This window comes from Hemibagrus wyckioides, linkage group LG01 (genome assembly GCF_019097595.1).
Source record: "Hemibagrus wyckioides isolate EC202008001 linkage group LG01, SWU_Hwy_1.0, whole genome shotgun sequence".
Classification (NCBI taxonomy): Eukaryota; Metazoa; Chordata; class Actinopteri; order Siluriformes; family Bagridae; genus Hemibagrus; species Hemibagrus wyckioides.
The window spans coordinates 5,306,995-5,331,793 of record NC_080710.1 but is presented as its reverse complement, the minus strand read 5'-3'; the positions used below and the strand labels follow the sequence as shown (position 1 = coordinate 5,331,793).

The 24,799-nt window shown below is 38.1% G+C and overlaps 2 protein-coding genes across 23 annotated transcripts in view; both read left to right on the top strand.

Moving 5' to 3' along the window:
- The window catches only part of cobl (cordon-bleu WH2 repeat protein), a 68,932-nt gene extending 65,887 nt beyond the window's left edge, over nt 1–3,045 (top strand). For 7 of the 19 annotated variants that reach the window (XM_058386529.1, XM_058386537.1, XM_058386512.1 and 4 more), the window contains 3 exons: nt 371–490; nt 564–890; nt 1,692–3,043. In XM_058386529.1, coding sequence (XP_058242512.1) covers nt 371–490; nt 564–890; nt 1,692–1,775 — 531 coding nt within the window. In that variant the 3' untranslated portion in view covers nt 1,776–3,043. Of the gene's footprint in view, nt 1–370; nt 491–563; nt 891–1,691 lie in introns of all 19 variants that reach the window. The other 12 variants (XM_058386656.1, XM_058386638.1, XM_058386631.1 and 9 more) reach the window with 6 other exon arrangements.
- A 5,486-nt stretch (nt 3,046–8,531) lies between these two features.
- Nucleotides 8,532–24,799, top strand: part of grb10b (growth factor receptor-bound protein 10b) — a 66,641-nt gene continuing 50,373 nt past the window's right edge. For 2 of the 4 annotated variants that reach the window (XM_058383368.1, XM_058383192.1), the window contains exon 1: nt 11,096–11,245. The gene's annotated coding sequence lies outside the window, so the exon portion shown is untranslated. Of the gene's footprint in view, nt 8,558–11,095; nt 11,246–24,799 lie in introns of those variants that run through there. The other 2 variants (XM_058383460.1, XM_058383285.1) reach the window with 2 other exon arrangements.

The window sequence follows — 24,799 nt, the reverse complement described above, 5'->3', positions numbered from 1 at the left end:
CCTAGAAAACAGTTCATTACATTCACAACTTTCACCACATATTCCTGATTGCAGGTTCTAAAAGTGCCTAGCATCAAAAAATAATACGTATTATTAAACATAGGCATGCATCAATAAGCCCTTTTTTCTCAGACCAAGTGTGAGTTGTCGAAACTGATACAATAATGAGAAACTTACTTAGTGTTAATCAATTTGGGGTGACACGATATATTTAGTTTAGTTTATGTTTTCTAGGCTTGGGCTTTATAATTAGAGCACAGAATTGGATATCCCAAATATCATATTGATGAATCCCTCAAAGCCTAACCTATAATACATTTGTTTAATGTTAAAAAAAAGCTTTACACACCTTTCCTTTTTTTGCATCCAGGTATCCGATTCTTCCAGACCAGGCACCCTGAAGAAGCCGTCATACACGGAGCCGGAAAACGAACGATCTGCCCTCCTGTCGGCCCTCCGAGCTGAGAACAATTCAGCAAGACTCAAGAAGGCAAGTTGAATGAATTTACTTGTCAAAAATTCCATTTGACAAAATTCCTAACTATTCACTGTGACTTCCACAGACGAGCTCGTCAGCCGCCGCAGAGCTGGAGCAGTTCAGAAAGTTTGAGGAGAACAGGGCCAGCCAGAGACGTACAAGTCCCACAATTTCTCCTGCCTTCGCAAATCCACCAACCTTTACACCACCACCACCAAGCTTTACACCACCACCACCACCAAGCTTTACACCACCACCACCACCACCAACCTTTACACCACCACCACCTCCTCCTACCTTGTCGTTGTCTAAGCCAGCTGTAGTGCTGCCTGCAGGGGGAAACCCGGAGTCTGCCCGAGAGGCACTGCTGGAGGCCATCCGCTCTGGAGCTGGGGCTGAGCGCCTTCGGAAAGTAAGAATAGCTCAAGTGGAAGTAGCACTAATACGACTAGAAAAGGGCGTAAATTCCTACTTCCAATTCGTCTACAATTTCTTATTATAGGATTAGTCAACATATTACTAGAAATATTTATCCATTTTTCTTAAATTTTTGTATTCTTTTGCCAGATAAGTTTGCTACTCTCTAGGAATTCATTCTTCACAATATTAAAAACAATCTGCCAACAGAACAAGAAAGTTAAAAAGATTTGGTTTCTGGTGATCTTTTAAGAGGAAATAGTAGAGTAACGAGATTCAAGATGTTTTAAATCAATAAGATGAGTGGGTGAAGCGTTTCTGCATGTCGTTTTAATAATGACATAAGTACAATGGATAAAAAAATAATACTATTATTTTATTTTGTATCCATTTATGGTTATTGTTAATATTGTGGAAGATCTGTGATACAAGAGATTTCCTGATATCAGCAGATATTTCCTGATATCAGCAGATGATCAATAGATACATATACATACATAGAGTATGTGCATATGTATGTATGTATTTTTCTTTCCATCTTCATGTTGCCAAACAAGTGTGAAGCCATTTGTCCTGAAAACTTTACAGCTTTACCTTTCATGGTTTGATGAGACTCCTTGCTTTGCTACATACAGTATAAAAAGATAATATAGCAAGCAGTGTAATACTCTTACTCAGAAAATTAACTGAGGCAGATTAATAAAAGCAAACAGTCTTTACAAACATAGATTACGTCAGAGGTTCATCAGAGGTTTTTTTGCTAATTCAGTGTTTGCTGTGTTTTTTTTTTTCTCAGGTCCCAGTGTCAACAAAAACAGTTAAAGTCAACGGAAGACTAGGCACCATCCAGGCATCGGCTTCCCCTCCTCAAGAGCCCTAGAAGCTCTTTTCCCTTTTGTTTGGAGGAATTGTCCCATAGCCAAATTTCACCTCGCATGCTAACTCATTTGCTAAAGTGTATTGCGGCAACACGGTTATTTATTTTTGTTCATAGTCACATGCTGCTTTCAGTCTGTGCCAATCATTTGGATTTTCATTATGGAATTAGGGGGAAGTTCTGTTAAGAGCAACATACTGTATATCATTCACATAAATCTGTAGACTTCCTAATCAATCAGTATTTCTGAAGGGATTTTTCTGTTGTAACACATTCTCATGAAATTCTAAATTTCATTTGGATGAGAGATTTGATTTTTTGGGGGTTTTTGTTGTAGATTTTCATATTTAATACTAATCCCAATGACACACTGAAGTCTGTCTGATTAGTCATAATGACAATTCTTTTTTTCTGGAAGCATCGTAGCGTTATTGTAAAAACGTTCATGTTAATGTAGAAAGCATTTCGTCGTACTTGATCAGAGATTCGTTTCCTATATACCTATTAATACCCGTTCACCATGCTGCTATTTGATAATGTTTTATTTATGCCATTTCGATCAGAAGGGGAAATGAATAGGAATTATATGTTAAAAATATATTTAATATGTCGTTCATTTAAATAGGTATGAAGTGGACTGCATGACAGATCTACAGGAGGTCTAGACAGGTCTAACTTTAAAATCCATGGGCTATTGTGGATGAAGATTATTGGACCAGAAATGTATATTTTGTACCTGTTCATAATTTAAAAAAATTCTTCTATGATTCATTTTGATTAGATGCCACTTTTTGTTCGGTTTTTTTTTTTTTTTTTTAACTTCTACTTTTGTACATGAATTTTGCAGATATTTTTTGAGATTACACAGAAATTTAGATAAAAATCAATAAATCATTTTGTAATCATTGAAACTGCTTTATTCTGCCTTTTTGCAATATCATCACATCATGTGTCTGTGTGTCTAATTAGTATATTACACAAGGTTTGATGGACGCAATCAATTAAACGCACTTTTTTTTTTTGCACAAAAATTCTATTCTGTATCGAATCTGCATCGGGGTATCGAGTCAGGTGATGCAGCAACGCAAGTCGTTTTAATAAAAACACTTCTGTGAAGTTCATGTCTCTGAGATTGCCAGATTTTTCTGTAGCTGTCCTTTAAACACAAGCACTGAATTGTAAACTCGGGGGAAAAAATCATGGATAGAAAATGCGGACTGAACAAACTGCAGTTTATCAGTTCATTTCAGTTTTATTTGTATAGCACTCTCAAAAGCAAGAGCTGTTTTTTTAAAAAAAAAAAAAAGAATAATAATAATAATCTAGAATAATATGAAGTCTAGTGTATTGACAATTGTGTGTGTGTGTGTGTGTATAATTTAACAAAGCCACCAAATATATAATTCAAGTTCATGAAATTGTAACGTGCAAAAGTTATCAGATATTGTATCACACAGTTTTGATTTTTTTTCTGTAAAGAAAATGTGCCCCTGATTTGAAGGACAAGCTGACCTAGCACTCTGCTTCAGCTCACTTTAATTTCATTCTTTTTAATTAGATCTATAAAAAAAATCTGTCCTCTAAATAAGCAGTGTGTCTGGTTAAGGTCTGAGCAAACTTTATCCGTCCTTTGCATCATATTTACGGCATGAAATATAAATTTCTCTATGACATATTGTGGTTACATCAAACTGTCAGCCTGTGGCACTGGAATTAATAATGCTCCTTGCTCAAGTTAAGAACTGTGACTGAACTTGTTTTAAGTCTGTAGTTACATCTTAGGCCTGAATACTGATGTGTGCGATTTTTGGAATTGGCAGTCCATTGTACTCCTGCAGTGTTTGCAGTAATTTAGCCCTTAATACTTTTTTTTTCCAGTGTAGACAGCTGTCTTTGTAAATGAGCACATTCTGTTGAAGCCCGCAGGTTTGCTAAACAAATATTACCTGAATCTTTATCAGTATGTTTTACAGTATGTTTAAATATTTACCATATTCAGGACGAGTAGAAGTGAGTCTTCTTTATGCATGCTTCTTTTGGGCCCTCTGACAGGTTTATGAACTACCGATGACAAATTACTTTCTGCTGGCTCTCCCAGTGGCCTCCTGTCTATTCGGGGTTTGATGACCCACAGCAGTGTATGCTTTGCTTCCTTCATGCAGAACATCCTGTTCTTATTGCTCAGTAGGATTTTGTAGAAGAGGTCTGTCCCCCTGCCATCATCATCCAGCGGCAACTATGTGAATTACCATGTGCATGGTTCTGCTATCATCCCTCAGGTTTTAAAAAGCTTCTGAAAACAAAACTGGTGCTTCAGAGCTTCAGTGTTAGGGACATCACATCTGGGGGATTTTTTTTATGACCTGTCCTTTGTTAGGTCCTTTGTCTGGTAGCTCAGTGGTTAGGGCGTTGGACTACTGATTGGAGTTTGACTCCCGGGACCAGCAAGTTGCCACTGCTGGGCCCCTGGGCAAGGCCCAAACCCTCAATTGCTCAGTTGTATAAAAAATGAGATTAGTGTAAGTCGCTCTGGATATAGGCGTCTGCCAAATGCCATAAATGTCGATGTCAAATCTTAAGAGAATATTTGCTTCATCCTAGGGGATGGGTCTTTCTCTACAGTAGCAGCTCATTTGTAGTAAACATTTGTCGTCTTCCCTGACACTAAATCCCTTTTCCCAATGGTTGCTTGGTTCACTAAAAAAATGGGTGGAGTTTGCTCAAGTTACATGACAGGCACTTTTCAGAAGACTTACCTGAATGTCGCTACCTCAGACTGATCAAGAATGTGAACAGTCTGAGCTTTTAAATCAGGAAGAATAATTAATTGCATTTTACCTACCATTCAGACATGTTAGATGACACCTGGTAACGAACCTGCAGCTCTCCATTGCGTCACCATTGGCGCTGCTAACTGTCATCAAACATAGACGGCATCACTCTGACTTGGATATCGTCCTCATTAAAGTCGACAGGCCTGGGTGAAGTTAAAGGTAAGAAATCCTCGAAATGTTCTCCATAGTTAGCTAGTTCACTAACCCCTACCTCAATATTATGGGCTATTTTGTGTAAATATTTATGCAAACCGCTGTAATCAACAGGAGATAGAGCAGGAGGAATACTGAAAGTAAGAACATAATCTGCAAACGCTTATTTATTTGTAAAGAAAAAAAAAAAAAGTTTCACCAACAAGTAGGTATTAAATTCTGTAAAGCTCTCATACCTGTTTCAGTAAATTAAATCAATTGACTAAATGTCCACAAATTGCTCCGGTTAAGATGTCAGTCTGCATGGATTTACAACTATTTCAGTTCTGCATTACCGTTCTTACTTCTGGATGAGTCAAAACCTGGAGAAAAGCCATGTATGGATCTGTTACTGGCAATCTCGGCTCATTCCGGACTCAATGACTCATACTTCAGTCTGCTTCAATTGCCTGATCGTCTCCATCCCCTTTTCTCTTTCCTGAGTTCTGTGGCCTTTTATTAGAATTGCATTCACATTTTTCATTTGATATGTCATAAAAAAAAAGACAGTGGCCAGAAAAGAAAAGTCCTGGGATGAGTATAGGACAGTCTTAAGGATTAAAGTGGGTACAAATCATTAGTATCCAGGTGAGATTCGTCACAGAACAAGTGATTTTGGGGCAGGATATGTTCCTGGAAAAGTAACATCCACACAGTATGTGTGTTCATGAGGGAACACCCACCTTAGTGATTTTCTGCCATATCCACATTCCTTAATTAACCAACTTCACCTTGAAGTAGGATGGAACAAGAACAGTGTTTAAGCATTATGTTTTAGTTAGGGTGGATAGCCAAAAGTTTGTACAGCCAGCTTATGTCCCTTTTCAATTCCATATTTAGCTTTATTCCTTTGGCGACTATCCTTGCTCCCATAACCCTTTGAATCAGGGGCAAAACTGTCCTCCTGTTTTTGAAGCCTCATTTCCTTGGCTGAAGCATCCTGGAAGCTGGAAAAGAACCGAAATATGGACTGGCTGGAACATCCTCAAGGACGGTGTTGAGTCCAAGTCAGGCCAAATGTCCTTTCTGTCCACGAGTTATTTATGTATTCAATCAAAATACCACATTTTCCTGTTCGGTCTCCTAAAACGGTGCGTCTTTTCTTGTGCAAATATGTTATAATTTGCTAGAGCCTGTATGTTCTGAGGACTGTGGTCTGGACGCTTCTGCCTTCCCTGTCTCACAGCAGGACTAGGGTAATCCCTTCCATGGCAGGCGGCTGTAAATTCTTCTCGAGCCACAATCTCTCTGTTGGTCAGAGCTCCGGCACATTTGCGGGCACTCTGATCTGCGTTACGAAACTGCTAAATGACTGTTTGCTTCCAAACTGTTGGAGCCAATAGCAAAGGAAAACAAGTGCTGGAGAAATGAGCAGCAAAGGTCATGACTGAAAACTGTAGCTTTATATAACTGTGTTTTATATATTTATATATGTTCATATATTAGTGGAGAAATGATGGAGTAGTTTAAAAGTAGTGTAAGTGATTGTCCAGTATTCCTTCATACCTCTGGCATGAGACCAACCGGTTGTTGGTTTCTCTACCCATTTTTGTTTGGCCTAAAAAATCTGGAAGGTTGAAAAGTTCAGCTTTAGTTCTTAAGTTGCTCAGCTCTGTATTTTGATTGGAAGTTGCTTTTTAAGCAGGCAATGTACATGGAAAACAATGGTGGAATACATGACTGAAAAGTATTCATGAGATTTTTTTTTGAAAACCTCTCCAGTCGGACCCCACATTCATTTAGTTTGCTTTATGAGCTAGGCATCATACTGGCTTTATTGGCAGGTAAGGAACTGAAGAACTGAAGAAACCTTAGTCTACATGCAAAATAGGACTGGTCTGAGCTGTTAATCCATCTGAATTGAATAGAAAATGAAATTATTTTTCAGGTTTGTACCTGAGTTATGGTTTGTATGACAGGTTTATGGTAAGTTGGTCTTTATTGCAGTCACATTTAGAATTGTGTTAACATACTACCACATTGTGGAATATATTAAACGTTAAGCCATGTACTATGTACTTTGGGCAAAAGTATACTTGTAACTTTAATATAAAATACAAAATACACAGGATAACCGTCGATCCTTAGATCACAGTTTTGCCGAGGGACAGCAATCAAACCCGGTGTTAACCACCAAGTCACTGTGCCTCCCGTACATACAATACATACATACATATTCCCATACAATTTTTTATAACATTGTAGAACATCCACAAGACGTACCCCTGTTATCATTTTCATGACAGCAACTGTAAACAGTCATTCCCTCAACAGCTTCGATTTCTTTTTTGCTTAAAGTAAATCAGCCGTATACAGCTGAGGTCCTTGTTAATAAGACACTGACACTGAGGACTCCTTCCAGAAACCTCTCCCTACAGAAAACTTATATAATAAGAAAAACACTTAATAAGGGTAGCGTATTAGAATGAGCACAATAATACAAACTGTCAGTCAAAACTCCTGGCTGTTATAGAAAATGAATCAAACTATTTTGACCAATCAGAATATAACAGTTTAGTGATATGACACACATGCACATTTAAACTATAGCTATGAGCTGATGATGATCTCATTCCTCTACAGCTCATCTTTGTTGGGAATCATGTTCGATAATTAATCACCTGAAGTCTTTAGAGAGGTGCACACACACACACACACACACTATATCTGCTTTCTAACTGGAGCTACCAAAAAAATAATAACACTAAGATATATATACTGTATCTATATATAAATTATTTTACTGTGATAATGTTGATTTTTCCTAAATAGGTCAGTCCTTATTGCACAATGACTTTAAAATGACTCTGTGTTAACACTTTCTGGAAAATGATCTATTTTCCCAGAAATGAAAGTGCAGTAATCTGTGCAAAGGCTATGATTAGAGCTGGATCATATTTTTTTACATAATTTATGCTTATATAGAAATTTACACACCCATGAGTAGGTTATGAATGTTTTCTTTTTCTAATTTACAGCATTTTCATGAATACCAAATTTCTCGTGTGTGAATACTTCAGCTAAGAATTAATGAATAAATCTGTTTTGTATTCAACTTAACGAACGAGGCTCATTGTTAATAAATCTTGTCTTCTCGTAAACTGTGGTAAGAAGAATATCAAAACTCACCAGTGATTTTTTTCCCCACTTGCTTTAAGAAAGAAATGCACAAAATGTTGATTGTCATTTATCATTATGTAAAATTTTACACTGAAAATACAATAAAAAAAAAAACTTTCATAGCAATGCATGGTCATTTCTTGATTAAACAATAAAGAAATAATTTTCCACCAAACTTCAAAGTTAAAATTTTATTTATAACAACATCATTTTTTTTTTTTTTTTTACATTTATACCTAATTTGCATAAATAAATAAATTTTTGGAAATGTTCTCATTGTAAAAAAAATACTTAGTAGTAGCAGTCTAAAAATTGTATATGTTTATATGTTATAATTTTTTTAAAGTAACCAATTCATCTGTAGTGTCTTGCCTTAATCAATAAAGAATATTTTTATTTAGACCTTCTTTAAATGAGAACACGGACGGTGCAGTCTGTACTCGCGCTCCATGCTGCCACAGAGCTATATCACGCGCTCTGTTTATCCAGCGTGCGCGTCCTGGGGGTGTGGCCTCAGCGTGGCGTTGTATTGGCTGGAAGAGGGGCGGGTTTCCTCCCGTGGGCGTGTACTTGTGAACAACAACTTTGATCTTACGCACACACTCGATTCAGCGACGTGCGGCATGCTCTTCAAATAAGGTAGGGAAAGTCTTTCATACAGCTTTTTAAAAAATACATTTTTCTCTGCTCCTAGAAGGTTTTTTTGTTTGTTTTTTATTTTAATTTTTTTTTAACACGTGTGGAGTTAAAATTGCGAGTAAATAATAAAATACTTTACATGAAGCGGGGGAAATAATGTGCTCATACAGATGAAAGTGTGCGCGTGCTGACTGGTTTCCATGGCTACGTCCAAATTCCTTCTGTACTAAATGGAGTCTCCATATTGCATATCATGACACTATAGTACATTCTCATATAGGATACGAAAATACTGATGGTCTTTGTGTGTGTGTGTGTGTGATATTTCTGATGTGTTGTGAGATGCTTTTCTGCTGACCGCGGTTGTAAAAACTGATTTGAGTTACCGTAGCCTTCCTGTCAGCTCGAACCAGAGTAGCCATTCTACTTTGCCCTTTCCTCATCAACAAGGCGCTTCCATCCGCAGCAGTTGCAATTGTTTTTTGTTTTCTGCACCATTCTGCAGTGTAAACTCTTCAGAGAGTGTGGTGTGAAGATCCCTGGTGATCAGGAGTTTCTGAAATACTCAACACCAACAACTAGTAACTACAGCATCTGTATGATTTTATACCACACTGTTACTATTAAAGTGGCCAGTGAGTGTATATATTATGCGTTAAATTACAGAGGCACCAGGACTATGATCAGGATACAGCACTTAGATGAATGAATGAATGAAGGAATGCAGCTTATTACTTATTTTATTATGTGCTGTTGAATGAATAAAGGATAAAATCTTTATGGCATGACTATATGACATGGTATATGGCATGTAATTGTGAAATTACATCATATAATATTTATGTATATTTATATGTTCATGTTTAACATTTTCACCGCTTCTTGGTTCTTCACAAATTAGTAGAGTCATATGTTCAGTGAAGGCAACCCCATAATTCTCTTGATACTTAAATATAATGAAATTACATCTAAGACTTAAAAAACTAAGCCTGTTTCTAAACTGATTTCATCTGAATTTAGCAGCTTGTCACTTTTTCAGTTAGAGTAGCTGTCAAATCAGACAGTTTTTTTTTTTTTTTTCAATAAGAGATGACCTATTTTATAAAATATTTTCATGCATGTATTTATATTAGGTAAAGCTTAGGTGTGGTTAAACAATTACTCATAAATCCAACTATTGTATATTTTTAAACTGCTGCTCGGGGACGATTCTAGGATTTTTAAGGGGGGCTCAGCCCCCAATGAGGGTATAATAGTATAAAAATAAATAAATTAAATTAAATAAAGGTTTGACTAACAGGGTAGGATGGTAAACTTATTGCAGCATTCCACTGTATTGCATAGATGTGTATAACATTTGAGTGCTATTGAGAGCCAAATACTTCTGTATTAAAGTACTTCTGCCAAAAGTCTTCCTGTTCACACACACACGTCCTCTGATCCTCGATCTGCGACGCCGAGGTCTGTAGATTGAAGAACGCATTGAACGATGGGAGGAGCCGAAGTCTGCCGCTGTTTTCATGTGAAATTTAAAGGGGACTGAGGCGATCACCAATTTGTGTACAGTTTATGGAGAATCGCATTATTTTAATGGGGGCTGAGTAGAAATATTAGCCCCTCTAAAAATGGCCTAGTGACGTCCATGCTGCTGCTCATGCTGTGTCATGGGGCAGTTTAACACACTCAGGCGAAAGTGCCTTCAGCCCTCTTCTGCATACATGATCTCTCAGACACACATGATTGGCTAGTGTCGCTGTGAGTGACAGAGGGAAATAATAACACCATCCGTCCCATGCAGAGAGCAACGGCCTGTTTCACACATTTGGAATGGCTGCAGCATCAGGAATCAGGAATCGAACTCTTGACCTCTGGATAGCAGGATTTTCTTTTGCAGAAGCCTCACTAGACAATAAACAAATGTTTAACAGATGCCAGACGGAAATTTGAACCAGAGCTGTGCAGTTTTGCATTAAATGAAACACACTCTATGTGGCAAAGCGAATAATAAACTTTTTTTTTTAATCTTGTTATTTAACAAAGAAAAACTTTGATATGGTGAAGTTGATTTGTTTACAGAAGGAGTGTCAGCGCTTTGTAACTGTTTTCTTCCATTAGAAGGAAGCCTTTGGGACGATTTCTCAGTAACATGATCAGTTGCTGCGGTGTAAGAGGAATAAAACAGTGATGGGAAAGTTAACAGTAAGAGCAACTCAGCTTCATTGCACCACACTCTGTCGTTCGGTTATTTGCCTGTGACAGGACACTCCTTATTCTTCAGATTTCTAAAATTGTACTAAAGGCGATTATCATGTCCTAAAACTGAGATAAAACCCGGATACCCATACAGTGGTTAACCGATTTTATGTAGCTTGAATTATAAGCTTGTTGTATTAATTAATTTGTTACATAGTGTTTCTTTCTGGAGAGCATTTTAATTATTGATAAGGGTAACTTGTGGTTTTGCACGTAGTCATTGTGTTACGGAAAATTCCAGGCGAGGGGCGTGGCTTGGTGGTGAAGTGGATGGGGTTAGAGGAAATTGCAGGCGGGGTTTGGTGTGTGTGTGTGTGTGTGTGTTGAGAAAGTCAGCTGAGAGATTGTCTGTACCTCAACAGGAATATCGGCTTCCGAGGGAGCAAAAGCAGAGTGAAGAGAGTGAAGGTTGTCGGGGCCGGACAGCGCTTTGGGGTGAGGAATACATTTTTAAACTGCAACTTAATATTGGAATCGAGAAGGAGGAAAAATTTTTTGGCACGAGCCAAGAAATCCGTCCATGTGTAGTGTTTGGGAGGGGTGGGTGGGATAAGGCTGGTCCGGTGTGCGGACACTCGGATAGTGTGCGGCTGATATAAACTTAAATGTTAAATCTTTCGGTGCGATCAAGACGAACTTGCAAAGAGGAAAAGTGTGCAGCGCTGGATCAGCTATAAGCTGCCCCTTTTCTCAGTGGCCGGTCTTTATTTGCAAAGTTGCTCACGTGGTCGAGTGGACGCACTGTGGCTGCATTCTTCGGGCTTGTTAACGCTGTGTATGTTCAATGTTATTTTAAATTCCGGTCACGTTGTTAACGCATACCAATCTGGACCGTCTCGCTTTCTTTCTGCACTTTGTTTTGTTTACAGACTGCTTCCAGGAATGATCGGATCTAGTGACCGTAAGCTTTTATTGACGGAGCTTAAGTTAATGCTTAATGTTGAAGCCGGGTTTTTTTTTTTTTAAGTTGTTGAACGATTCGCCAGAGAATCGGCTCTTTCTTGGGGAAGACTCCTTTGCGCGAGTCGGTCATGAGAATCGGTTCACGAGCACAAGAAAAAATTCGAATAGATTTGCGATAGTCTTAAAAAAAAAAACAACAACTTTTAATAGGTTTATTTTTATTCGAATGAACAGGTGTCAATCTTTACCGAAAGAGAGAACTCTGTTTTGCTTCATTAAAGAAGGTAAAAATGCGAATGAATGCCTCTTAAAACTGATATGTAAATCATAGACTGTTATGTAAATATCAGTAAATAAAACAACTTGCAGAGATGTTACTCTTTTTTTTTTAAAGTTTTGCTTAAAAGGGATTAAAAAGCTAAAAAGTTCGACTCATATTTTTTGGTTCGTTAAAAGAATCGAATCAGTCAAATGAATCGCAGTGTTCATCAGAGATTCACACCAGCTATTTGTCCTTTAGCTGGAATTTGCTAAAATCTTGAAGTCACGTATCTGGTTTATAATTGTATTATGCCACAAAGCTGTTGGTTTCCCAATTCTGCTTCTGGTTGGTCAGATTGTTTCGATTAATTTGATATAACAGCTCGGACAGCAGTGAAATCCCAGGTTTATGTTAATGCACTCCTCCTAATATGTTTAAGCTTCTCTAGTAAACTGCACACTTATCAGGATTCGTATGGCAAAGTTTCCAGATAATCCACACAAGTTACCACAGAAGTCTGTTTAAAAATGTGTTGGTTAAGAAATAAATACGTCCTGTATTTGATATGATTAAACTTTCCGTAAGTAGACATTTAATTAATGATTCAGAACGAGTCTCAAATATCAGTGCTTTTTCTGCTAGTTCTTGATTATTGAAGTGCTTTATAAAATCTTGCCACAATGACCATTTTAATTATTTATTTGCCACAGATTGGTGCATGCACTGCTTAAATTCAACTAACTTCATGTTTAGTTGTGGTGGTGTAAAAGTCTCAGAAAAAAAAAAAAATATATATATATGTATATAATTTTTTTTTGTTGTTGTTGTTTTTCATTAAGACCTGGTTAGTAGGTGCGCTCACTAAACTGGCCTTTTCCATCATTACCTATCCGTGGTGTAAGGTGTCGACTGTGTATCATCAGTTTTGGGACGTATGAAAGCGCAAACAAATTTACCTTTATGTGACTTAATGTGTTGACATTGGATTGGGAGTTGAATGGGTTTTATTCACAAAATCTCTGCAATATCTTTAAAACTGCAATAAATGTTGAACAGATATGTGGCTTAACCGGGCCTTTATATCCCTGTTAACCGTACAAGAGGCTTGAAGGCAGAAAGAACCAACACTGAGCAAACAGGAAAGATTTGACTTCCTTTCTACTTTGTTTGCACTGTCTTTGCTTGCAAACAGTGGAACAAAATCCCCATTGTATCAGATGACGGCAGGTTAAGAGCGTTTCTTGAGGCATCAGAAAGGAATTGCCTACAAGAATGACAGCTGTTAAGTTGATATATTTAAACTTGAGTGATACTAGTAAAAGATATTAGTGTGTATGATACCATGTTCAAATAATCGTAAGCATAAAAAAATTCCTATAACATATCCTATACCACATGTTACTATGTGACCTTATCCTAGTATGCTAATGAACAGATGAAAAGCAGTGAAAGTAAAGCAAAGCAGATTGCAAACTGTGCTCTGTGAAAATATCAGGAGGAGAAATGACAGCATCTGCAACACAGAAGTAACCTGATACAACATCTTGCACATGAAACTCGGCACAAGGAGTTCACACGGCACACGGCAGCAACTGACGCTGCAGAAAGCTTTGGCTAAAATAAAATGTCAACAAATAAACAGCTCTTATCCTGTATGTTGTTCTAAGTCTAATAACCTGCTCACATGAACACACATGTACACTTTCCACAGCCACTAAGAAAACATTTAAACAGATCTAAATAAGATGCAATGTCTGTAATGTCCCTGATTAATAAATACTAAGTAGGTTGCTTAATGATTTGACCAACAAAACCAGTGACCCTGACACACAGATTAAGGTCATTAAACACCCAAATTTCAGATTGTTAGCATTACATTGATTTCTCCTTTTAATGAACACATCCTTATTTTCATAAAACAAAGAAGTAACCTAATTATTCACACATGGATTCATGTAATATGTTCTGAAATTATGTTTTAGAGCCACATCCATTCAAGAGGTTTGTGTCTCTTGTTTTGAACTCCAGTCAAATTCACTTTGTGATGTCAAGCACCAAGCTTCATGAGTCACAACACAGGAAAAGCAGTTAATCATATGCCTCAGTTAAACTCTCAATAAAACCTTTAGCTGTGCAACCTGCCTTGCAGTGCTTGTTGGCCAGATCTCTTGCCAAATTCAGTTTCACATTTTTTTCCCCCATTAAACTCTAGACTAGCAAATTGGCTATCATGCCAGGATATCCAAAGAGTTTTAAATCTTAGTAATAAATGTCCCAGCTGGCTAAGATGACCTTGACTAACATGTCTGTGTGCACGGTCACATCAAATTCATAATCCATGTCGATCTTCTGAATTTATGTCCGTCTTTTCTGCTAAAGCTAGGGAGCTGGCTACCCTGACAGGAATTCTGTGACTTAATGGCTAATGATATCTGTCTGAATAAATTGAGCTAAGCTGACTGGATTCCTGTGAGGAATTTTTTGATCATTTTCAGAAATGTGCCAACTACTTACAATGACCAACCCTGACAGGACATTAGAGAAGAGCTTTAGTTTAGCTCATTTTTATAAATATTCCAGATAGCTAACATGACCTCCGACTGGAATTCATAAATGTTCCTGCAGGCTAACTTGCGCTATCCTGACAGGATTTCTGAGAGGAACTTTAGATAATTTCTAGGAATATTCCAGATGGCTAGCCAGACATGGCTTCTTGAAGAATTTGGAATCATTTTTATGAATGTTTCAGCTAGCTAACATGAGCTAAACTGACAGGATTTCTGAGCAGAACTTTAGATAAGTTCTAGAAATGTTCCAGCTGGCTAAAACAAGCTAACCTGACAAGACTCTGGAGGCAATTTCCATGACTTTTTTTAAAATAGAGATTTTATTAGTATTATTTTTTAAACGTTTGCAATAATTGATAATGACACAGTGTTCATATTCTTCATTTCCAATGTTACCGGATATCTGCAAAAGACCTTGTCTTTTGAGAAAAGACCTTACCTGTTTGAGGCCAATCATTAAAAAAAACACTTTGGATGGCCAGACACCTTCTCCGAAATATGAGCTTCAAGACATGCTCATCTGTTCCACTCAGACACATAAAAAGCTGAAATAAAACATCTTTAGCGTTCCGATTTTATCACCATTACACTTCAATCTCTTGTCTTTTATTGAAGATAATTCTTCTGGAAGGAAGCCCTCACTTTGACCTTCTGATAGAGGAGAATTGGCGATCTTCCATACTGTTATCAGCCATCGCTGATCAGGATCTACTTCTACATATGCTCCATGACTCCATGGTTCGCCTTTGCTACAGGGCTACCATGTGTGAACCAAGCACATTCCGTTCAGCCTTGCATCAGTTTGCTATCATTTACTGCAGCCTATAGAGTGCTTAATACCCTCTTAGACACTGGGCATGTGAAGCTATAGCTAGTGGCATGGACAGTACTTGTGTTCTGCCAAATCCCTGCTAGTCACTCTGTGTGCTTTAATGTAGATTGAGGTGGTTATCCACAGGGTTTTCAGTCAGGTGGGAATTGTATTGAATGTTTTTGTTACATTTGAGCCAGTTTGGCCATTTCTAAGAGGATTTACAGCTCAGAACATTTGTTTAACATTTTCACAGCTAGCATTAGCCTAGGGTTGTCACAGTTTTGATAACAAAAGCAACCCTAACGCAAACAAATAAACTACAGAGGTCACTGAACACCAAAAATTGGGTTTACTAGTGTTACATTTTGACTTGAAGTTAAAAAAAAACAAAACAATTAATATGCTCTGAAATTGCTTGCCAGTGCCAAATAAGTTCATAAGGTCACAAGACCTCACATTGCTGTTGTGAACACCAATACACCAAAACTTTTTCAAAATTAGTTCACGTAAAAATCCATTTTTGATGGCAGTCATGAAGTTTTATGATTCACTACACAGGAAAAGTTGTTAATCATATGCCTCAGTTATACTCACAATAAAACCTTGAGCCATCTAACCTGTCTCACCATGCTTGGTGAGATTTCTTGCCAAGTTTCCTGTGTTGGCTGTTTTGCAGTGGAAGTGTTTATAACATGTTTTGTATTTAATAGCTCAGTGAACTCAGTACTAGCCAGTTGACTAATACATGCCAGGACTTATAAGTGGAATTTTAGATTGTTTTACTAAATGAACGTTTCAATATCTTTCAAAATGCTACAATGTGGTAAAAGATTCAGTTCTTCAACTTTCTATATCGTTGATGCTTCACATTGTATTTATTGCCAATGTTTTGTTTTGATATCGAGAGTAAGGATATTATACCTGGTATTTTTTTTATCAAAGTCAAAATTGTCCACATCCTAGTTCTTCATGATCCAACTTGGGTCTGTACAGTTCAGTGACACTTTCGGTTAATGTCATCATTAAGTTTTAAAGACAGACATCAATGACCTTAGGTCCTGAAACTTATGGACCTTAATGGAGTTTATGAACCTAAATGGTTTCAACGTTCCACAGCAAGTGTTGCATTAAGAATTTGATTAAATACACTTTAATCTCTAATAAGATTTGTGTAGCTGCATAAGGAACACTGGGTTCATAATGCAAGTAGGAAAACTGGTTGAATGAACTGTATGTGTTTCTCTGACCCACTGGCAACCTTCCCCTAAATCTCACATACATGCTGTGCACTGGAATTTGCAGTTCCAGCACTTAAGCAAACTGAAGTTATGTCCAAGTCTGTGGCTAGTTCTGTTAAATTCTTGAGTTAGAGGTAAAGCTATAACTTGATGTTTTCCCAGACAGGCAAATCTTCTGGATGGAGAACTTTGTCATATTGTAATTACTGCTAAATGACTCTAGTATGAATTAAACATGAATGAATCACTCTGGCACATGTAGATGCATGCAGTAACTTCACTTTGCTTCAGGTCATATTCAAACCACTACATCATTGATTATTTTCATATAATCAATTCCACACACACCATCTTTGTATAATGTTATTCATTATTAACCTCTGCAAAAGTGAAAAGCAATTCCTCAGTGATTTTGGCAAGTGTAATGTATAAAATATAACGAATTGTATTCAAAAGTACTTACCAATAAGAACTTTTTATGCCTTGCTTCAGCACCCAACAATGGCTGTCTGTCATTCCGAGGATTTTGTGAATCGAGAGTTGTAACTGATAGCCAAGTAGAGATACCTCCTTGTCCTCATTGGTTTCTTAGGGTAGCACAGTTTTTTGTGCATTTAATTTACAGTTGCTAGAATGTGATGTAAACCACTTTTTTTTTTATACTTTTTTTATTTGGTAGCATGCATGAAAATGGTCTATTTGCCCATTTTCACATCACAAACACTGTCTGTGACATAAATCTAACTTGACAACCCTATTTTTGTTGCCTTTCTGTAAAGCATGAATGGGACCTGCTGAATTACAAAGTTGGAAGGATACGGTCATCCCACTCACACAGCAGCTCCTGTCCTGTTAGTTCACTTTCCTACAAGAACCAACTGAAACCATCCTGTAATTAGTGGCAGCCTATGCTCCCAAAAGCCTTTGTGTGAGTTCAGTTGTTTCACCTTCAAGAAATAATGTCTCCACAGTTCACACTGTTGTGAACATCTTTTTTTGTCTGTACTTTAGGTTTTTTCTTGTGCATTATAGATTTAAATTTAAGTATTAAAATACTTATAAGAACAAGGACAAGACTAGGACTGCTTATGGCCAAAAGTATGTAAACACCTTCTTAATTATTAAGGTGTGGTGTTTCAGCCACACCATTGATAACAGGTGCATAAACTCAAGCACATATCCTGCAGTCAGGATACACTGACAGTAGAATTGGATGTTGTGGAGATCTCAGTGACTTTCACACATCATAGGATGCCAGCTTTGCCACAGACTGTCTATCCTGCTAGATATGCGCCAGTCAGCTATAGAGAAATGGATGTTTCTTGGACCAACAGCAGCTTAGCCATGATTTGATTGGCTGTGCAAACTAACAACCGCGTCCTCACAGTGCTGAAGCGTGTAGCAAGAAAAAAACCCCGAACTGTCTGTGGTAGCACTTGTTACAGAGTACCAAACTGCTGCTTAAAGTATCATCATCTTGAGAACTGTGTTTTGGAAGATTTTATAAAATGTACGTCTATTGCTGAGAAGTTACACGCAAGTCTAAGATCATGATGTGCCCTGCCAGGAGTCGGCTGAAGTGGTGCAAAGCATGCCACCGCTGGTCTCTAGAGGAGTGGAAAAATGTTCTCTGTAGTGATGAATCACTTGTCAGGTCTCATGGGTTTCCATTCATTTATCATCAGTAAGTGGTTTATCCTGGTCAGGGTCACTATGGCTTGAGTTACTAATTTGTTTATATTTTGACAACCAGGGTTAGTTTGTCTGAAATTATCTTGGACAAGTGTGGGAGCCAGTGGGATTGGGGATGGGATTTCTGTGCACCCCTTTATTAGTTGACAAGTAAGTATCTGTCTGGCAGGTATCTCTATTTGGGCCCCCAGGATTACTGCAAAAGAAAACAAAGGTTCGAACAGCCATTGAGTCACATAAAGAGTAATCCTGCTGATATCATTCCACAGTACTGCCAAAAGTGAAGGGTGCTTATAGATCAGAAAGGGCTCAGCCTTGTGATCTTTGCTGATTCTTCTTATGAACCTGCTCTAGAACTGACAATAGCATGAGCCCAAAAAACTACCTCTAGCCTAGCTTTGAGCATGCTATTTCTGCTACCTAAGCCTACCCCCTTTAAGTGAAGATGCAACGGCTGTTGTCACACCACCCAAGCTTGACACTCTTGTTATGCTGTGGGTAGATCCCTCCTGGCCCGGATTAACCTCCTAAGCACAGGGCTGCAAGCTTTAGTCATGCAGGGGATGTGTGAAAAATCACTGAAGGCCACTCTTGAAAACTATTTATAGCTTTTACAAGAGCCACTCTTCTGGTGTTGCATCAAAATGGACAGGCATTACTCTACCAGATGTCAGTAAAAATAAACACATATTTTCATTTCAGCAGATAAAACTAAATAATATTTTAGACCACTGACTTAGTAAAACAGTTTCATTCTCTTGGCTTGGCTTTCTAGTGAGCCTGAATGTGAATAGGACAAAACTAGATCCTAATCAAATGTTTTCTTTCTCCCTTCATTCCTCACTTATCCCTTAAAACTGATATGAACCGAAACATGTTTTGGTTTTTAAAGATAATATCAAGGGAACAATCACTTTCTATCATTCTGCGAGTATTCTATGCCATGGTCTACATGTGTGTACTTGCGCGATTGGCCTAGAGACGGTTTCTACAGGTAAAAATAAAAAGGCTTTGCGCATATAGCTGATGTAGGAGATTTGAGCACTGCAGTCATGGCACATCAACTCTAATCCTGTCAACATGGTTGTAAGTCGACACTCTGCTTTTTCTTTTGGTAATCGGGATCTTGACAGGCTCGTGCAAGGGGTATTTGTATAGCCTTGAAGGGTGTCTTGTGTTGGAACACATCAAAGTGAAAGCTCAGCTGCAGTCCTCTCGTAAATTTATGGGCTGTTTCACGCTTATCTATGCCTACACTGTCTCCAGTTTCCATAAATCTGCAGACTCATTTTTTTTTAGCCTTTTTTTCGGATTGTGTTGCATATTCAGGTTACATGATTCTGCTGGTGTTTCACTTTGTGTTTGTTCTGGAATAAAGTTACAGTAGGCATCTCGTGGACATAGTGAATGGTGCATGGGGTGGATTTTTTTAAAACCTGTATTTAACGACTAACTGGTATGAGTGGCATGACACCATGTCTGAAGCTCGTGTGTTGACAAATGTAGATTTGAGACTACAACTGACTGGAACAAGTCTGAATAAGAATTTTTTGTTTTGTTAGCAGTATACTACTAAAGATGGGACGGATAAGGGACAAATTTAAAATTCATTCATTAGTTCTGGGTGTAAGGCAAATCACAGGTTTATACTGTATTAATGCACTAATGGGTTATTGTTACCATAGCAACACCCTGCTCAGGGACTTGTATGGAGGACAAGGCACATGATGTAATACTAACAATGTAGTATTTAACAAAGAAAACTATATAATTGGTAATAAGATTTTTTAACATTTATGGAAGGAGTCACCACTGTCATTTCAAGCTACATTTTCTTAAATTATTAATAAAAATGTATTATTAGATATACGTTTATATCTACCATAACAAGTGACAAGAGGAACTAGTTTCTCGGACATTCCACAAAGTTAAACATGGCTATAAATGAATAATAAAATGATAAAATAGAGTGTGGTAAATCTACATAGGGATTTATTTCATTAAGTGCTATTTTCTTTATATATAAATGTATATATATATTTTTATGTGAGTTTCTTGGCAGTCCAGTTGCAACGCTACAAGATTAGTGCTAAAATTCTTTCTTGGAACTGATGCGCTTAAGATCCTAAATTTAATTTGGTCACTCAGGAAAGCTTTCAGTGTTGCCCAGGCATTGACTGCATGTCTGAAGCTAAAACAAGGCAAGTGCTGCGTGATTTGAGACGTCTCGCCCTGAGTGAGAGAGAGAGAGAGAGAGAGAGAGAGAAAGGGCGGCAGCTCTTCCTGACCCCTGAGAGATGAAGAGAAGATTCATCGACATTCATGCAGAACTGCTCATAAAAGAAAGAAAGGGTGTAGTCATGGGTCAGTCGTTCCCGTAACTTTAAGGCTGCGAGTGTGAATCCCAGGACTGATGCCAGAGGATGGTCCTTAAGCAAGACCCTTAACTGCTCAGCTGTATTCAGGAATGTGAATGTAAATATGTACGTTTCTTCAGGCGCTCAGTCCCGCCCCTTTTGTGGGCACTTTTCCTCTCCGGCTCTGGACACCACAGCTGGACAACAGCGTGAGCCACATTCCAGCATTCCAGAGGTTCTCTCTCTCTCTCTTTCTCTCCTGCTTTCTTTGCACTTTGGCCTACAAATCGGTGTATGCCACTCAGCTGCTCTCCTACTGACATCCCTTCTGTTTAAAAAAAAAAAGGTGCTCCCAGCATTCCTGAGGAGATAGACATTAAAAGACCAGGAAGTGGCTTTCTGATCCGTGATCAATTTGAGATAAATAAAAGCATATGGTTGGTGAGCTGCTTGTAACCATCCATGCTATCGCAAGACATTTACATTTAACTCTTTAATACAGAACAAGTGTCTTTAGGAGGAAAACATTAGTGAAGGAAAACCATTATACTTGTACAATAAGCCCTTTTTATTATTCACTATAGATTATGTAGATAGTCAGCCATTCAGCTACCTGTGAATAAGCTGTTGCTATAGGAACTCATTTAGAGAGCTTTTTTTTTTCAAGGGAGAATGGTTCACTGGAATTTTGTCTCATGTGTGCACAGTCCAAACGATCTCTAACCCTTTTTAAGCAAACTGAACACTGCAGTGTGGTTCACTAAAATCTGACAGGGCATTGTGAACACTTGATTTTCCCCATATACAAATTCTGCATTTCACCAAATTTGGAAGGAGGACTATATTCAGAAAACACTACCAACCACCCAAAGAAATTTAAAGGTCTACCTTGCAGTGCCAGGTTATCCCTTTTTAGCAGTAAACTTTTCCAGCCTGCCAACGGAATGGAAATGCACTTATGGGACATTTTCAGTCAGTATAAACAAATGAATTCTTTTATCGCCACAAGCCTGATGTAAAATGAGTCAGGACTCCAGGACTTCCCCTCTGTTGGATAATCTTACACAGAATTTTAGCGGCTGAAGATCACATCTTCAAACTTTAGATGCTTATATATATATATATATATATATATATATATATATAGGCAATGTATTCACAGAAAAGTTCCAAAAAAGTAAAGTAGTTTCAATGTTCATGTTCTATCTTCAAAGTAAACCTATTTCTGCTCTCTGAGAAGTGTTTCTTCCATAAAAAGCATCTAAAGTTTGAAGACGTGATCTTCAGCCGCTAAAATTTATCCAACAGAGGGGAAGTCCTGGAGTCCTGACTCATTTTACATCAGGCTTGTACTGTATCCAGGCTATACTACTGCTCAAAAGTTTGGGATCGCTCAAAAATTTTGTTTTCCAAGGTAACACACACGAAATTAGTATGGATAGAAAAATATGGCAAAAGAACAGGACATGCTGACATGTCAGAGTCAGAAATAATGATTTTGATGAAAACGATGAATGTTTTCTTCAAGCTTTGCCTTCATCAAAAAATACACCTTTTGCAGCAATTACAGCCTGGGCATTCTAGCTGTCAATTTTTCAAGATAATCTGATGAGATTTCACCCCATGCATCTCATATAAGCTTCTGTCTGACGTGACCTTCAATTCTGAACACACAAGAAAACAGGAGCAAATTCCATTTTTTGGCCTAAAAAATGTAAATGTGTATAAATTACAGCAGGAACATTTATCTTAGCTGCTCTTATAGAAAAAAATAGAAACCTAACACTACCTGTACAATTTCCCACCCAGACATGATCACTATACTAAAACTAATAGAGTTAATGCATCTATGAAACTGAAGGTACGTCAAGTTTGCGGTTTCACTGATGCTTTTATTTATTTTGCTCCTTCACAGCTTACTATGATCCTTCACTATGAGCTGAAAGCATTCGCTAGTTAAATCTGTTTAAAGTTAGGGGGAATTTATTTTATTATTTTATTCACCACTAAAATGGAAATATTAAGGCTTTTTTTTTTATATCCTGAGCACATAAAAAAACCTGCCTCTCCACCCACATCTATATTTAACTGCCGTAATTGAATTTTGTGGAAATGATATTGTTTAGGCATCAAATCTGAGACGCTCTCCCACACAAAGTAGAATGTTTCCCCCAGCAACACAGCTCTGTTTCAACAAAGAGTTGAGACGCATTTTCTTCTTTAACCCTTTAAAAGCCTGGATTTGTTCAGCCCATTGTCTCATTATTCAGTAACTGAATCTTTGCTAAGTTATTAAGTGAAAATTTGAGAGTTATGAATGTTTCAGTTTATGGTGACATATATATATATATATATATATACACTATATTGCCAAAAGTATTCGCTCACCCATCCAAATAATCAGAATCAGGTGTTCCAATCACTTCCATGGCCACAGGTGTATAAAATCAAGCACCTAGGCATGCAGACTGTTTTTACAAACATTTGTGAAAGAATGGGTCGCTCTCAGGAGCTCAGTGAATTCCAGCGTGGAACTGTGATAGGATGCCACCTGTGCAACAAATCCAGTCGTGAAATTTCCTCGCTCCTAAATATTCCACAGTCAACTGTCAGCTGTATTATAAGAACGTGGAAGTGTTTGGGAACGACAGCAACTCAGCCACGAAGTGGTAGGTCACGTAAACTGACGGAGCGGGGTCAGCGGATGCTGAGGCGCATAGTGCGAAGAGGTCGCCAACTTTCTGCAGAGTCAATCGCTACAGACCTCCAAACTTCATGTGGCCTTCAGATTAGATCAAGAACAGTGCGCAGAGAGCTTCATGGAATGGGTTTCCATGGCCGAGCAGCTGCATCCAAGCCATACATCACCAAGTGCAATGCAAAACGTCGGATGCAGTGGTGTAAAGCACACCGCCACTGGACTCTAGAGCAGTGGAGACACGTTCTCTGGAGTGACGAATCGCGCTTCTCCATCTGGCAATCTGATGGACAAGTCTGGGTTTGGCGGTTGTCAGGAGAACGGTACTTGTCTGACTGCACTGTGCCAAGTGTAAAGTTTGGTGGAGGGGGGATTATGTTGTGGGGTTGTTTTTCAGGAGCTGGGCTTGGCCCCTTAGTTCCAGTGAAAGGAACTCTGAATGCTTCAGCATACCAAGACATTTTGGACAATTCCATGCTCCCAACTTTATGGGAACAGTTTGGAGCTGGCCCCTTCCTCTTCCAACATGACTGTGCACCAGTGCACAAAGCAAGGTCCATAAAGACATGGATGACAGAGAATGGTGTGGATGAACTTGACTGACCTGCACAGAGCCCTGACCTCAACCCGATAGAACACCTATGGGATGAATTAGAGCGGAGACTGAGAGCCAGGCCTTCTCGTCCAACATCAGTGTGTGACCTCACAAATGCGCTTCTGGAAGAATGGTCAAAAATTCCCATAAACACACTCCTAAACCTTGTGGACAGCCTTCCCAGAAGAGTTGAAGCTGTTATAGCTGCAAAGGGTGGACCGACGTCATATTGAACCCTATGGATTAGGAATGGGATGTCACTTAAGTTCATATGCGAGTCAAGGCAGGTGAGAGAATACTTTTGGCAATATAGTGTATATATATTAGGGCTGTCAATCGATTAAAATATTTAATCGCGATTAATCGCATGATTGTCATGAGTTAACTTGTGATTAATCGCAAATTAATTGCACATTTATATCCATTCTAAATGTACCTTAAATCAATACTTTTTTTTAGTTTTTTAATACTCTAATCAACATGGGCATGGACAAATATTGAAATGTATGTTATGTTATTATTAGTGAAACCATACTCAACATAGAACATGATCACATTTTCAGATCACTTCTTCTAAACATGCAAAGTGTACATTTATTACTGAAACCACCTTAAATATTTTAGAGCATAAAGAACATAGACATGTTTTTCAAATAACTTGTTCATGACTATTAAACACATGAAGAAAAGAACATAACAGAACATAACATGAACAGAATCTAGTGTTGTCTGCCTTTGGTGAGGGGCAGGAGAGCTCGACGTGCTGCGGTGAGAACTTAATTCACATCCACAATAAATGCAGACTTTGTCTTGTCGACAGAACCATCAGACATCGTTTTATATATAAAGAAGACGTTTTTATT